The 16,871-nt window shown below is 36.2% G+C and overlaps 1 protein-coding gene across 1 annotated transcript in view; it reads left to right on the top strand.

The window, feature by feature from the left end:
- LOC138076172 (phospholipid-transporting ATPase ABCA3-like) overlaps positions 1–16,871 on the top strand; it is a 215,958-nt gene that overhangs the window by 34,914 nt on the left and 164,173 nt on the right. The window contains exon 6 of the mRNA XM_068968393.1: positions 6,858–7,039. Coding sequence (XP_068824494.1) covers positions 6,858–7,039 — 182 coding nt within the window. The remainder of the gene's footprint in view (positions 1–6,857; positions 7,040–16,871) is intronic.

The raw sequence follows: 16,871 nt of genomic DNA, 5'->3' as shown, positions 1-16,871 counted from the left end.
TTTAAATAGATGATCTTTTATAGGGGATCTTTGTTTTGATTAAGAAAGCACCCCTTTTTTATGATTTTGTTAAGATTTTTAAATTTTCAATATTGAAATTGAAGTGTTGGATATTATCAAATACTTTCTACCTCAGTTAAAATAAACATGCCACTTTTTAAATTCTGTTTTTGTTTTATAGAAGTATGAGTCACAAAAGTATATATTTTGAAAGTGTGCAACAGTACGACTTGATGATTTTATATGCATACGTGAAATGTGAAATATTCATCATATTCAAGCTAATTAACACATACAACACCATGTGCTGTGCTATGCTTAGTCGATCAGTTTTGTCCAACTCTTTGCGACCCCATGGACAATAGCCCACCAGGCTCCTTTGTCCACGGGGATTCTCCAGGCAAGAATACTGGAGTGGGTTGCCATACCCTTCTCCAGGGGATCTTCCCAACCCATGGATCAAACCCAGGTCTCCCACAATGCAAGAGGATTCTTTACCATCTGAGCCACCACAGAAGCCCATGAACTGGAGTGGATAGCCTATCCCTTCTCCAGAGGAACTTCCTGAGCCAGGAATTGAACTCGGGTCTCCCGCATTGTAGGGGAATATTTACCAGCTGAGCTACCATGGTTACTTTGTGTGTGTGTGTGTTAAGAACACTTAGAAATTTCATGTTGATGTATGGCAAAAACCACTACAGTATTGTAAAATAATTAGCCTCCAATTAAAATAAATAAATTAATTTAAATTTTAAAATAATTACAGTAGGAAAAAAGAACTACTTTCTCAGCAAATTTCAAGCATATTTAAATTATTAACTATGTTCTCTATACTGTACATTAGCTACACAGAATTTATTCATCTTATAGCTGAAAGCTTGAATCCTTTGACAGACATCTTTCAGTTTCCCCCAAACCACAGCCCTTGGCAAATACTGTTAACATGTAAGTGAGGTCACACAATATTTCTCTTTATGTGTCTGACTTATTTCACTTAATATAATGTGTCCTTCAGATTTATTCATGTTGAAAATGGCAAGATTTCTTTATCTTTGTGGCTGAATAATGTTTCCTTGTGAATATATATACCACATTTTCTTTATTTGTCTGTTGATAGATACTTAGATAGTTTTTATGTCTTGGCTATTTTGAAAAATGCTACAGTGAACATGGGAGTGCAGATACCTCTTTAAAGTCCTGTTTTCTTTTTCTGTGTGTATATATATATTTGGTTGGATCACTGGAACATATGTTTAAAATTTTTGAGAAACTTTATACTATTATTCATAGTGGCCGTACCAGTTTGTATTCCCACCAATAGTGCACCATGGTCAAGAAAATAATATTTAGGAAAGGAATGTTATTTTAACATAAACAGTAAAATGGACTAAAATGGCTAGTGTGTCTACATTAAAATAAGTTCAAGTTCAGTTTATGTATCCTGATATAATTAAATCATGTAAGTAGGAATTTATAGTTCCATATGTATTTCCATTGTTTTATTTTGAGTTATTTAGGATAATTACATATAAGAACATATAATACAATATACTGAGTCTGCTTCTCTGACATTATTACCTATTAAAATGGCTCAGCAAGTAGTTTTCACCAAGAGAATAGTCTAAAGCTGCCTCCAAATTAAACACTGTAGGAGTTTTCAAGGAAATTGTTGGTATGAATGAAGAAACAACATATAGTATGTTTCTCTTGTATTTGACTATACATTTAACCAGCACATTAAAATGCTTCAGTTCAGTTCAGTTGAGTCACTCAGTCATGTCCAACTCTTTGTGACCCCATGAATTGCAGCACACCAGGCCTCCCTGTCCATCACCAACTCCAGAGTTCACTCAGATTCACGTCCATCGAGTCAGTGATGCCATCCAGCCATCTCATCCTCTGTCGTCCCCTTCTCCTCCTGCCCCCAATCCCTCCCAGCATCAGAGTCTTTTCCAGTGAGTCAATTCTTCACATGAGGTGGCCAAAGTACTGGAGTTTCAGCTTTAGCATCACTCCCTCCAAAGAAATCCCAGGGCTAATCTCCTTCAGAATGGACGGTTTGGATCTCCTTGCATCGTTCAACTCTCATATCCATACATGACCACTGGAAAAACCATAGTCTTGACTAGACGGACTCTAGTCGGCAAAGTAATGTCTCTGCTTTTGAATATGCTATCTAGGTTGGTCATAACTTTTCTTTTTTTTTTTTCTTTTTTTTTTAAATTAATTTTTTTTATTTAATTTTAAAAATTTTAATTCTTACATGTGTTCCCAAACATGAACCCCCCTCCCACCTCCCTCCCCATAACATCTCTGTGGGTCATCCCCATGCACCAGCCCCAAGCATGCTGTATCCTGCGTCAGACATAGACTGGCGATTCAATTCTTACATGATAGTATACATGATAGAATGCCATTCTCCCAAATCATCCCACCCTCTCCCTCTCCCTCTGAGTCCAAAAGTCCGTTATACACCGCTGTATCTTTTTTCCTGTCTTGCATACAGGGTCGTCATTGCTATCTTTCTAAATTCCATACATATGTGTTAGTATACTGTATTGGTGTTTTTCTTTCTGGCTGGCTTCACTCTGTATAATCGGCTCCAGTTGGTCATAACTTTTCTTCCAAGGAGTAAGCGTCTTTAAATTTCATGGCTGCAGTCACCATCTGCAGTGATTTTGGAGCCCAAAATAATAAAGTCTGACACTGTTTCCACTGTTTCCCCATCTATTTCCCATCAAGTGATGGGACCAGATGCCATGATCTTCATTTTCTGAATGTTGAGCTTTAAGCTAACTTTTTCACTCTCCTCTTTCACTTTCATCAAGAGACTTTTTAGTTCCTCTTCACTTTCTGCCATAAGGGTGGTGTCATCTGCATATCTGAGGTTATTGATATTTCTCCCGGCAATCTTGATTCCAGCTTATGTTGCTTCCAGTCCAGCGTTTCTCATGATGTACTCTGCATAGAAGTTAAATAAGCAGGGTGACAATATACAGCCTTGACGTACTCCTTTTCCTATTTGGAACCAGTCTGTTGTTCCATGTCTACATATAACTAAAAAATACAGAAACAAACAACTCCAAACCACCATATGACACACAGATCTAACAAAGTACATGTGGTCAGAGATTCCACAAAATATTTAAAGATGGACTGACTTTCCTTCTATGGAAAATGTAGGAAGTGTTTTGAAAGGCCATTGTTTTCAGAGGCTGTTGTTCAATGTATACACTTAAGATACAATATTATAGTGTTATAACAAGAAATCCTGTATTAAGATCAATTCAAATTGGATTTCACAAGTTAGTAAATGCTTTGACAATGTAATAGAAAGTGCATCTTTTTACTTTCCATTTTTATGAAATGTAATTATTTGATGTTTATACAGTTAAAAATTAAAAGCAGCCGAATATTAAACAACATACATATTAAAATTTGGGGTTGTAGTCTGTATTTTAAAAAAAACAGTTTCCTATTGTTTGCTTCCAGCTCTAATAATAGCATAAAGAGAAGCACATTCAAGATACTGATTTACTTTGATAGCGAAGGATTGTTTTCTGAAGATTAATGAAAGTAGCTGCTGCTGCTAAGTCACGTCAGTCGTGGCCAACTCTGTGTGACCCCATAGACTGCAGCCCATCAGGCTCCTCTGTCCCTGGAATTCTCCAGGCAAGAATACTGTAGTGGGTTGCCATTTCCTTCTCCAATACCTGAAAGTGAAAAGTGAAAGTGAAGTCCCTCGGTCGTGCCCAACTCTTTGCTACCCCATGGACTGTAGCCTACCAGGCTCCTCCGTCCATGGGATTTTCCAGGCAAGAGTACTGGAGTCATTTCCTTCTCCAATGAAAGTAGACATGACCCATTAAGTTGAAGTGTACTATTTAACATACTCAACGGTTTACATAACATTTTAAAATATATTTTTATTATTTTATTTTTTCTCTACTGTTTCTTCTTTGTGGTGCATGGGCCTTCTCTAGTTGCAGAGCACAGGCTCCAGAGCATGGGGGCTTCAACAACTGTGGCAAGTGGGCTTAGTTCCTCCCCTCCACACCCCCAAAACCGGTGTACCCTACATAGTATGGCAGATTCTTAACTACTGGACCACCAGGAAAGTCTTAAAATATGTTTTTTAAAGAGCTAAACAGCTGTATTCACTGATAGCAATGCTATACCTACTTGATGATGACTTGAAACAAACCAAATGCCCATAAGGAAAAAAAATGCTGTAGTTATTTTTTATCTAAATTTACTTTTAGTCCATGGTCTGGTAGCATTTTCCTCTTAATACAGTACTACTTTTCTATAAGGCAGTTCCTGGGAGCTAGACTGCTCTAGGTAATGAGAGAGTTAAGGTAAAGAGTAATTGCTTGAAGTTTAAATAGATAGTAACTTTTTGCTCTGGCTTAGTGAGCTAGTCTAATCAGTTGTATCTAAAAATAGGCAATTCTTTAAAAGGTTCTAATTTCTTTATTGTCTCCAATCTTTGGAAATTAATAGTATGAAACGACAAAATTAGCAAATGTATTGAAGTCTGTGTACAAATTACTTCTAATTTCAAGCTCTCATGTGATAATGTTTTGTTTTTATTTAAGTGGCTCCAAAGATAGTTATATACAAATTTTTTTAAAGGAAACTGCTCATTTTAAATTACATCTGGATCATACCTTAATTTCATGATAGTTTTTTTAACAGGTCTTAGTAATGGACTTTTCCAAGATGAGGTTTTATATTTCCCTCCCGTAGCTCCTGGTTGTCAGAAAACCCATGTTTTCCGTTATTGAAGGAGTTTGGTCTTGCTGATGTTAGTGTTTGTCCAATATTTTCCCCCATCTTTATTTTTAGGAGGCATTTCCTCTGGTTTGCTCTCTTCATCTTCTTTAAAAGCTGCTGCTACTGAAAGGATTTATTGGAGCAAGAGCTGAAACAGCTTTGTTAGCTCAGGCATACTTGATATAAGTCTCATAAAAAAGTTGATGCTTTCTTTCTCTGTTGTCTGACTACCAAATACAAGCTTGTAGATCTTTATAAGCATTGTTGAGAAATGAAGTTTCTCCTTCAGCTCATTGCTTCTCAGCACTTCTCAACTGGCACTTTGTCCCATTACTCCAGAGGCTTTAGCTAGCTGTGGGTTCTCAGGCTTTTCTCCCTCCTTCCTGCCCATCGTTTTCCCCACCACAGCCATGCCAAGGACTCTAGCATTTCTTTTTGATTCTTTCTTATCCATCTCTCTACATTATCAGTCTATTCTTGCATGCTGTGTACTTTTTCCATTAAAGGCCTTATCATGTTAATCATGGTTTTAAATAATCCTGGTTTATTTATTTTTTAGTTAATTAATTTTAACTAGAGACTAATTACTTTACAATATTGTAGTGGTTTTTGCCATACATTGACATGAATCAGCCGTGGGTGTACATGTGTTCCCCATCCTGAACCCCTCTCCTAACTCCCTCCCCATCCCATCCCTCAAGGTCATCCCAGTGCACCTGCCCTGAGCACCCTGTCTCATGCATCGAACCTGGACTGGCAATCTGTTTCATATATGATTATATACATGTTTCAATGCTATAATAGACCTGATTTAATATTTCCAACATTTTGCATATCAGAGTGATTCTGATGCTGCTTTAGTTTCTTCAAACTGTGGTGTTTTTTCCCCCTCCTTTAGTATGCGGTATAAATTTTCATTAAAATATGTACATAAGGGTCTAGGGAAAAGGAAATATAGTGAATAGGACATTACTGACATATTGGTAAGGTGTAGTGGGGAGATAAAGGATTCCATAGTACTATGATTAGGCTTTAGTCTTTCGATGAGCTTATGTTGCTGATCTATGAAATCATCAGTGCTTCTCGGTTTCCTCCTCTTTAGAAGAGACAAGATGACTAGAGCAGGTTGGACTTTTCCTTCCCCTAGGTAGGTTATGCTCTGGTAAAATACTTTCTCATGAATCAGGCCTAATTAAGAATAGAATGCACTGGCACATTTCAAAATGGTTCCTTTTTCCCTTCTTCCATGATTCCTGGAAGCACGCAGGGAGTTTTCTCGTATATTTGCCATGAGAAACTGATAAGGATCTTGGCGGTAAATTGACAAAAACATGGATTCACAAGTTCCTTATGACTTGGGCACCCTGGACTTTTTAATTCTTTAGACTTGTCCTAGTAAGGCCCCAGCAATTTGTTAATTATAGTTTAGGATTTTCTACTGTAGCACTGGATCTTTTAGAGATTCTGTTTAGAGTTTCTATTCCATTAAATTATATTCTCTGTATTTGCCTATCTGGCTCTCCAGTTTTAGGGACAGTGTATTGCCCTGTGACCTCACTTATCTGATTGATCTAAGAAGAGTTATAGACTTTTCAGTTCAGCTTCCTACTTGTTAGGATGGAGTAGTGACTTCTAAGTTCTTTTTCCAAACCAGAAACTGGAAGCTGAACCTTATTTTTTTTATACTGATGAATACCTTTCAAATTTTATATATCCTGATGGTTATTTTGATGGAAATCAGCATGAGAGAGAATGGAGAGATAGGACCACCATCTCAAGCAATAGGTCTGCTTATTGCTTTGAGTCTTATTTTATGGACTTCTGATGATTGCTTATTTTTGTTTCAGTCACCTACCAACATTTCAATCAACATGTTTGGGTCTAGGCAGAGACCCCTTTTGCTACTACTTCATTATCTTTTTGAGAAACCTAAAATCTAAAGTATCAGAAAGTAGTAAGTAGTATCTATAGCTAGAGAATATCAGTGCACTTTTCTTCATTGCTTAATTATAAAGTTGATGAGTAATTTTGTTTTAGTCACATTTGGGCACCTGAAGTAACTATTTCCTATTATATTTCAGAATATGGTGCTAAGTGGAATAACTTCTTGTCACAAGTGAGCCCAGATGATGAACTCACTCTTGCTCAAATTATGGGAATGCTTTTATTTGATGCCTTCTTATATGGCCTTCTGGCCTGGTATATAGATGCTGTCTTTCCAGGAAAGTATGGTGTGCCCAAGCCATGGTATTTCTTTATTCAGGTAAGTTCTAATTATTTCTGTTATTGAGAGAAACTCCAGTTCTTACATACTGAGTTTGTTGAAGAGTGAACATTACTTAATTTTAACACCATCCACACAGTCTTATGATACTAATACAGCTTTAATTCCTTCTCAACTAAAGCTGCTGTGAGTTAACTTTGTAACATATATAATAGAATGAAATGGTTTTCTATAAAAAATCTGTATCTGAACGAATGTGTGGTAAGGTCCTTAGACCCTAGTGAGGAGATTATAAATTATGTCAGCTATCTGGTTACCATTATATGCTTTTTTTATACTATTAGTCCAAATTACTTAGAATCAAAGCCATAGTCACTTGTGCAAAGAACTGACTCATTTGAAAAGACCCTGATGTTGGGAATGATTGAAGATGGGAGGAGAAGGGGATGACAGAGGATGAGATGGTTGGGTGGCATCACCGACTCAATGGACAAGAGAGTGAGTAAACTCCAGGAGTTGGTGATGGACAGGAAGCCTGGCGTACTGCAGTCAATGGGGTTGCAAAAAGTCATACACGACTGAGTGACTAAACTGAACTGAACTGAACTGAACTGAACGGCATAGCAAAATAGGGAACATTTTTTATCTGTCCTCCATTTTCAATCCTCTTCTTATCAGTCTGTGGTTTAAAGCAAGTGATTCTCAGAACACCTCTGCATTTTTTTCTTTTTTTTTAATGAAGTAATTTATTTAATTGGAGGATAATTACAATATTGTTGTGGTTTTGCCATATCAACATGAATCAGCCACGGGTACACATGCGGTCCCCCACCCTGAACCCCACTCCCACCTCCCTCCCCACCCTATCCCTCTGGGTTGTTCCAGAGCACCAGCTTTGAATGCCCTGCTTCATGTATCTGCACTTTTAAAATTATTGAGCTCCCCAAGGAACTTCAGGGTCAATTATATCTATTAGTATTTATCATATTTGGAAATTAAAACTGAGAAATTTAGAAAATATTTATCAACTTATTTAAATATATCACCAATAAACCCATTATATATTGAACTATGTAACATTTTATTTTGGTGGAAAAAACTATTTTCAAAATTAAGAAAATTAGTGAGAATAGTGTCATGTTTTATATTTTTCAAGTATCTTTCATGTTTACTTAATTGAAGATAACTGGATTCTCATTGGATAGTTAGTATCTGACTCTGCATTCAATCTGTTGCATTATTGTTTTGTTTAAAATATTTGAAAAAAATGCAGCCTTACATAGACATGTAGTTTTTAAAAGTTGCATATTTTGGAAGCCTTAAGTTTATGTATGGTTGTTCACTAAAACTTAACTGATGATCATTTACTAACAATTGAATAAAGTTTGGAATCTGAAAACATATTACTGAACATTTCTTAATCTGTTAAAATAATATCCATTAGTATATCTTTCAAATTGAATAAATATTTAACCAAGCATAAATTTGTCATAATTTATCTTGATTATTTGGAAAAGATTCATTCACTAATACGTATCTTCTAAGTGATGACACATTTCTTTATTACATCATCAAAGGTTCACATTTATTAATATGAATATGATGTCATCAAAGTATTTTTCCAGAATTGGAAATATGTTACACAATAGTGGATAAAAATTTTTTTAAATTTTACTTTTCAGCAGAAACCTCAGTTTTTTCATTGGTGACAAATATTGTCAGTTCTTTTTCTTGAAATGAAGCACTGCTTTATTAATTTGTAAAAAAGATGTCTATTAGATATCCAAGTCTTGATTAACTATAATTTCCATATCTATCATCTTCTCAGGTAAAATTGCCTTTCTATTTTAAAAAGTGGCTAGTTGACCCCACGACACAATTACAAATAATTTAGGGCTCCCATTGTATTTTGATATGCTACAGAAATGCATTGTGTATATTTCTCCTTTCATTATACAGAATAATAAAAATTCATATTCAAGGAGTAAGACTTAGAAAATTACTTTTACTCCTTCCTCAATGATGCAATTAAATGAAACATTTTTTTTACTGTGTTTGTCTAGTTGTGAAAAAATTACATTTAGCACAGTTTTATACTACTGTTTGATTTGTTTTAAGGCATCACAGTTTTTCTCAATATTGTTTTTACACCATCAATGAAAATATCAACAGTGTAAAAAGGGAAATAATGTATTTTATTTTTTATTTGTTTTACTTTTTATGGAGTTATAATTGATATATAATATTACATAAATTTCAGATATACAATATAGTGATTCACAGTTTTAGAAGTTATACTCCATTTACAGTTATAGAATATTGGTCTTATTCACTATGCTACACAATATATCTTGTAGATTGTTTTATAACCTAAAGGTGTGTACCACTTATTCCCCTACCCCTATATTGCCCCTCTCCACTTCCTTCTGCCCACTAGTAACCACTAGCTTGTTCTCTATAATTGTGAGTCTGCTTCTTTTATGTTATATTCACTGTTGCTGCTAAGTCGCTTCAGTCATGTCCGACTCTGTGCAACCCCATAGACAGCAGCCCACCAGGCTCTGCCATCCCTGGATTCTCCAGGCAAGAACACAGGAGTGGGTTGCCATTTCCTTCTCCAATGCATGAAAGTGAAAAGTGAAAGTGAAGTCGCTCAGTCGTGGCAGACTCTTAGCGACCCCATGGACTGCAGCCTACCAGGCTGCTCCATCCATGGGATTTTCCAGGCAAGAGTACTGGAGTGGGGTGCCACTGCCTTCTCTGGTTATATTCACTAGTTTGTTGTATTTTTTATATTCCACATATAAGTGATATCATACAGTGTTTATATTTTTCTTTCTGACTTGTTTCACTTTACATAGTGTCCTCCAAGTCCATTAATGTTGATACAAATGACAAATTTTCATATTCATGTATATGTATATATATAGGAATACTTTATCTATACTTTAGGGCTTTCCTGATAGCTCAGTTGGTAAAGAATTCACCTGCAATGCAGGAGAACCCAGTTCGATTCCTGAGTTGGGAAGATTCCCTGGAAAAGGGATAGGCTACCCACTCCAGTGTTCTTGGGCTTCCCTTGTTGCTCCGTTGGTAAAGAATCTGCCTGCAATGCAGGAGAGCTGGGTTCAATCCCTGGGTTGGGAAGATCCCCTGGAGAAGGGAAAGGCTACGCACTCCAGTATTCTGGCCTGGAGAATTCCATGGACAGTCCATGGAGTCACATGGGGTCACAAGGAGTCGGACACAACTGAGCGACTTTCACTTCACTATCTGTACTTTATCCATAGTGTTGATGAATACTTAGGTTGTTTCCATATCTTGGTATTTGAAAATTATGCTGTTATGAATATTGCGGGGGACGCATGTATATTTTCAAATTAGTGTTTTTCTTTTGTGGGGATATATACCCAGGAGTGGAATGCTGGGTATTATGTTAGTTGTATTTTTAGTTTTTGGAGAAACCTTTATAGTGTTTTCCATAGTGGCTGCACCAATTTACATTCTGACCAACAGAATAGGAGGGTTCCCTTTCCTCCACATCATTACCAACATTTGTTATTTGTGTTCTTTTTGATGATAGCTATTCTGACAGATGTGGGGTGATATCTCATTGTGGTTCTGATTTGCATTTCCCTGATGATTAACTATGTTGAACATCTTTTCATGTGCCTGTTGGCCATCTGTATATCTTGTATGAAAAACTGTGAATTCAGTTCTTCTGCCCATTTTTTTATTTGGGCTACTTGTTTTTCTGATGTTGAGTAATATGAGCTGGCTTTTTTGGAGGGGTGGGATGGATATTAACCCTTTATTAGTTACATCATTTGCAAGTATTTTCTCCCATTCAGTGGGTTGTCTTTTTGCCTTGTTAATCGTTTCCTTTGCTCTACAACATTTTTTAACTGATTATGTCCCTTTTTTTTTTTTTTTTTTACTGTTGCTTTTGTTACTTCTGGCTTGGGAAAGAGATCTAAAAAAATATTGTTATCATTTATGTCAGAGTGTTCTTCCTATGTTTTCTACTATGAGTTTTACGGTTTCCAGTCTTATATTTAGGTATTTAATCCATTTTGATTTTCTTTTTGTATATGGTATTAGAAAGCATTCTAATCTCATTTATTTTACATATAGCTCTCCAGTTTTCCCAGTACCACTTATTGAAGAGATTTCTTTCTAATCCAGTCATTTTTTTTCCCATACATTTGCTCTTTTTATTTTTTTAAAAAAATTTATTTTTACTTTATTTTGCCCAACCAATACTGTATTGGTTTTGCCATACATTGACATGAATCAGCCACGGGTGTACTTGAGTTCCCACTCCTGAACCCCCTCCCACCTCCCACCCCATATCATCTCTCTGGATCATCCCCGTGCACCAGCCCCAACCATCCTGTATCCTGTATCGAACATAGACTGGCGATTCGTTTCTTACATGATAGTATACATGTTTCAATGCCATTCTCCCAAATCATCCCACCCTATCCCTCTCCCTCTGAGTCCAAAAGTCCATTCTATACATCTGTGTCTCTTTTGCTGTCTCACATACAGGGTTATCATTGCCAACTTTCTAAATTCCATATATATGTGTTAGTATACTGTATTGGTGTTTTTCTTTCTGGCTTACTTCACTCTGTATAATCGGCTCCAGTTTCATCCACCTCATTAGAACTGATTCAAATGTATTCTTTTTAATGGCTGAGTAATACTCCATTGAGTATATGTACCACAGCATTCTTATCCATTCATCTGCTGATGGACATCTAGGTTGTTTCCATGTCCTGGCTATTATAAACAGTGCTGCGATGAACATTGAGGTACACGTGTCTCTTTCAATTCTGCTTTCCTCGGTGTGTATGCCCAGCAGTGGGAGTGCTGGGTCATAAGGCAGTTCTATTTCCAGTTTTTTAAGGAATCTCCACACTGTTCTCCATAGTGGCTGTACTAGTTTGCATTCCCACCAACAGTGTAAGAGGGTTCCCTTTTCTCCACACCCTCTCCAGCATTTATTACTTGTAGACTTTTGGATCGCTGCCTTTCTGACTGGTGTAATTGGTACCTCATTGTGGTTTTGATTTGAATTTCTCTGATAATGAATGATGTTGAGCATCTTTTCATGTGTTTGTTAGCCATCCGTATGTCTTCTTTGGAGAAATATCTATTTAGTTCTTTGGCCCATTTTTTGATTGGGTCATTTATTTTTCTGGAATTGAGCTGCACAAGTTGCTTGTATATTTTTGAGATTAGTTGTTTGTTAGTTGCTTCATTTGCTATTATTTTCTCCCATTCAGAAGGCTGTCTTTTAACCTTGCTTATAGTCTACTTTGTTGTGCAGAAGCTTTTAATTTTAATTAGATCCCATTTGTTTATTTTTGCTTTTATTTCCAGAATTCTGGGAGGTGGATTATAGAAGATCCTGCTGTGATTTATGTTGGAGAGTGTTTTGCCTATGTTCTCCTCTAGGAGTTTTATAGTTTCTGGTCTTATGTTTAGATCTTTAATCCATTTTGAGTTTATTTTCATGTGCAGTGTTAGAAAGTGATCTAGTTTCATTCTTTTACAAGTGGTTGACCAGTTTTCCCAGCACAACTTGTTAAAGAGATTGTCGGTACTCCGTTGTATATTCTTGCCTCCTTTGTTGAAGATAAGGTGTCCATAGGTGTGTGGATTTATCTCTGGGCTTTCTATTTTGTTCCATTGATCTATATTTGTCTTTGTGCCAGTACCATACTGTCTTAATGACTGTGGCTTTGTAGTAGAGCCTAAAGTCAGGCAGGTTGATTCCTCCAGTTCCATTGTTCTTTCTCAAGAATGCTTTGGTTATTCAAGTTTTTTTTGTATTTCCATACAAATTGTGAAATTATTTGTTGTAGCTCTGTGAAAAATACTGCTGGTAGCTTGATAGGGATTGCATTGAACCTGTAGATTGCTTTGGCTCGTATACTCATTTTCACTATATTGATTCTACCAATCCATGAACATGGTATATTTCTCCATCTGTTAGTGTCCTCTTTGATTTCTTTCACCAGTTTTTTATAATTTTCTATATATAGGTCTTTAGTTTCTTTAGGTAGGTATATTCCTAAGTATTTTATTCTTTCCATTGCAATGGTGAATGGAATTGTTTCCTTAATTTCTTTTTCTACTTTCTTATTATTAGTGTATAGGAATGCAAGAGATTTCTGTGTGTTGATTTTATACCCTGCAACTTTACTATATTCATTGATTAGCTCTAGTAATTTTCTGGTGGAGTCTTTAGGGTTTTCTACGTAGAAGATCATGTCATCTGCAAACAGTGAGAGTTTTACTTCTTCTTTTCCAATTCGGATTCCTTTTATTTATTTTTCTGCTCTGATTGCTGTGGCCAAAACTTCCAGAACTATGCTGAATAGTAGAAGTGAAAGTGGGCACCCTCTTGTCTTATTCCTGACTTTAAGGGAAATGCTTTCAGTTTTTCACCATTGAGGATAATGTTTGCTGTAGGTTTGTCATATAGAGCTTTTATTATGTTGAGGTATATTCCTTCTATTTCTGCTTTCTGGAAAGTTTTTTTTTTTATCATAAATGGATGTTGAATTTTGTCAAAGGCCTTCTCTGCATCTATTGAGATAATCATATGGCTTTTATTTTTCAATTTATTAATGTGGTGAATTACATTGATTGATTTGTGGATATTGAAGAATCCTTGCATCCCTGGGATAAAGCCCACTTGGTCATGGTGTATGATCTTTTTAATGTGTTGTTGGATTCTGATTGCTAGAATTTTGTTAAGGATTTTTGCATCTATGTTCATCAGTGATATTGGCCTGTAGTTTTCTTTTATTGTGGCATCTTTGTCAGGTTTTGGTATTAGGGTAATGGTGGCCTTATAGAATGAGTTTGGAAGTTTACCTTCCTCTGCAATTTTCTGGAAGAGTTTGAGTAGGATAGGTGTTAGCTCTTCTCGAAATTTTTGGTAGCATTCAGCTGTGAAGCCGTCTGGACCTGGGCTTTTGTTTGCTGGAAGATTTCTAATGACAGTTTCAATTTCTGTGCTTGTGATGGGTCTGTTAAGATTTTCTATTTCTTCCTGGTTCAGTTTTGGAAAGTTGTACTTTTCTAAGAATTTGTCCATTTCTTTCACGTTGTCCATTTTATTGGCATATAATTGCTGATAGTAGTCTCTTATGATCCTTTATATTTTTGTGTTGTCTGTTGTGTTCTCTCCATTTTCATTTCTAACTTTATTGATTTGATTTTTCTCCCTTTGTTTCTTGATGAGTCTGGCTAATGATTCGTCAATTTTATTTATCCTTTCAAAGAACCAGCTTTTGGCTTTGTTGATTTTTGCTATGGTCTCTTTTGTTTCTTTAGCATTTATTTCTGCCCTAATTTTTAAGATTTCTTTCCTTCTACTAACTCTGGGGTTCTCCAGTTCTTCCTTTTCTAGTTGCTTTAGGTGTAGAGTTAGGTTATTTATTTGACTTTTTTCTTATTTCTTGAGGTATGCCTGTATTGCTATCAACTTTCCTCTTAGCACTGCTTTTATAGTGTCCCACAGGTTTTGGGTTGTTGTGTTTTCATTTTCATTAGTTTCTATGCATATTTTGATTTCTTTTTTGATTTCTTCTGTGATTTGTTGATTATTCAGAAGCGTGTTGTTCAGCCTCCATATGTTGGAATTTTTAATAGTTTTTCTCCTGTAATTGAGATCTAATCTTAATACATTATGGTCAGAAAAGATGCTTGGAATGATTTTGATTATTTTGAATTTATCAAGTTTAGATTTATGGCCCAGGATGTGGTCTATCCTGGAGAAGGTTCTGTGAGCATGAAAAAAAGGTGAAATTCATTGTTTTGGGGTGAAATGTCCTATAGATATCAATTAGGTCTAACTGGTCTATTGTATCATTTAAAGTTTTCATTTCTTTGTTAATTTTCTGTTTAGTTGATCTGTCCATGGATGTGAGTGGGGTATTAAAGTCTCCCACTATCATTGTGTTATTGTTAATTTCCCCTTTCATACTTGTTAGTATTTGTCTTACATATTGCGGTACTCCTATGTTGGGTGCATATGTATTTATAATTGTTATATCTTCTTCTTGGATTGATCCTTTAATCATTATGTAGTGGCCTTCTTTGTCTCTTTTCACAGCCTTTGTGTTAAAGTCTATTTTATCAGATATGAGTATTGGTACTCCTGCTTTCTTTTGGTCTCTATTTGCGTGGGATATCTTTTTCCAGCCCTTCACTCTCAGTCTGTATGTGTCCCTTGTTTTGAGGTGGGTCTCTTGTAGGCAGAATATAGGGGTCTTGTTTTTGTATCCATTCGGCCAGTCTTTGCCTTTTGGTCAGGGCATTCAACCCATTTACGTTTAAGGTAATTATTGATAAGTGTGATCCCATTGCCATTTACTTTATTGTTTTGGGTTTGGGTTTATACACCCTTTTTGTGTTTCCTGTCTAAAGAATACCCTTTAGCATTTGTTGGAGAGCTGGTTTGGTGGTGCTGAATTCTCTCAGCTTTTGCTTGTCTGTAAAGCTTTTGATTTCTCCTTCATATTTGAATGAGATCCTTGCTGGGTACAGTAATCTGGGCTGTAGGTTATTTTCTTTCATCACTTTAAGTATGTCTTGCCATTCCCTCCCGGTCTGAAGCGTTTCTATTGAAAGATCTGCAATTATCCTTATGGGAATCCCCTTGTGTGTTATTTGTTGTTTTTCCCTTGCTGCTTTTAATATTTGTTCTTTGTGTTTGATCTTTGTTAATTTGATTAATATGTGTCTTGGGGTGTTTTGCCTTGGGTTTATCCTGTTTGGAACTCTCTGGGTTTCTTGGACTTGGGTGATTATTTCCTTCCCCATTTTAGGGAAGTTTTCAACTATTATCTCCTTAAGGATTTTCTCATGGTCTTTCTTTTTGTCTTCTAATTCTGGGACTCCTATAATTCGAATGTTGGAGCGTTTCATATTGTCCTAGAGTTCTCTGAGATTGTCTGCATTTCTTTTAATTCATTTTTCTTTTTTCCTCTCTGATTCATTTATTTCTACCATTCTATCTTGTTTCACTATCCTATCTTCTGCCTCCGATATTCTATTTGTTGCCTCCAGAGTGTTTTTTATCTCATTTATTGCATTATTAATTATATACTGACTCTTTTCTATTTCTTCTAGGTCCTTGTTAAACCTTTCTTTCATCTTCTCAATCCTTGTCTCTAGGCTATTTATGTGTGATTCCATTTTGATTTCAAGATTTTGGATCATTTTCACTATCATTATTCGGAATTATTTCTCAGGTGGATTCCCAATCTCTTCCTCTTTTGTTTGGTTTGGTGGGGATTTCTCCTGTTCCTTTACCTGCTGAGTATTCCTCTGTCTCTTCATCTTGGTTATATTGCTGCGTTTGGTGTGGCTTTTCTGTATTTTGGGAATTTGTGGAGTTCTCTTTATTATGGAGTTTCCTCGCTGTGGTTGGGGTTGTATCACTGGCTTGTCAAGGTTTCTTGGTTAGGGAAGCTTGTGTCAGAGTTCTGGTGGGTAGAGCTGGATTTCTTCTTCTGGAGTGCAATGAAGTGTCCAGTAATGATTTATGAGACGTCTATGGTTCTGGAGTAACTTGAGCTGCCTGTATAAAGCTCAGGGGTGTGTTCCTGTGTTGCTGGAGAATTTGCATGGTATGTCTTGCTCTGGAACTTGTTGGTCCTTGGGTGGTGCTTTGTTTCACTGTAGGTATGGAGGCGTTTGATGAGCTCCTATGAATTAATGTTCCCTGGATTCAGGAGTTCTTTGATGTTTTCAGGCTTTGGGCTTAAGCCTCCTGCTTCTGGTTTTCAGTTTTATTTTTACAGTAGCCTCAAGACTTCTCCATCTATACAGCACTGATGATAAAACA

This window comes from Capricornis sumatraensis, chromosome 3, assembly GCF_032405125.1.
Source record: "Capricornis sumatraensis isolate serow.1 chromosome 3, serow.2, whole genome shotgun sequence".
NCBI lineage: Eukaryota > Metazoa > Chordata > Mammalia > Artiodactyla > Bovidae > Capricornis > Capricornis sumatraensis.
The sequence above is the reverse complement of the archived record's forward strand: the minus strand, read 5'-3'. Positions and strand labels throughout refer to the sequence as shown.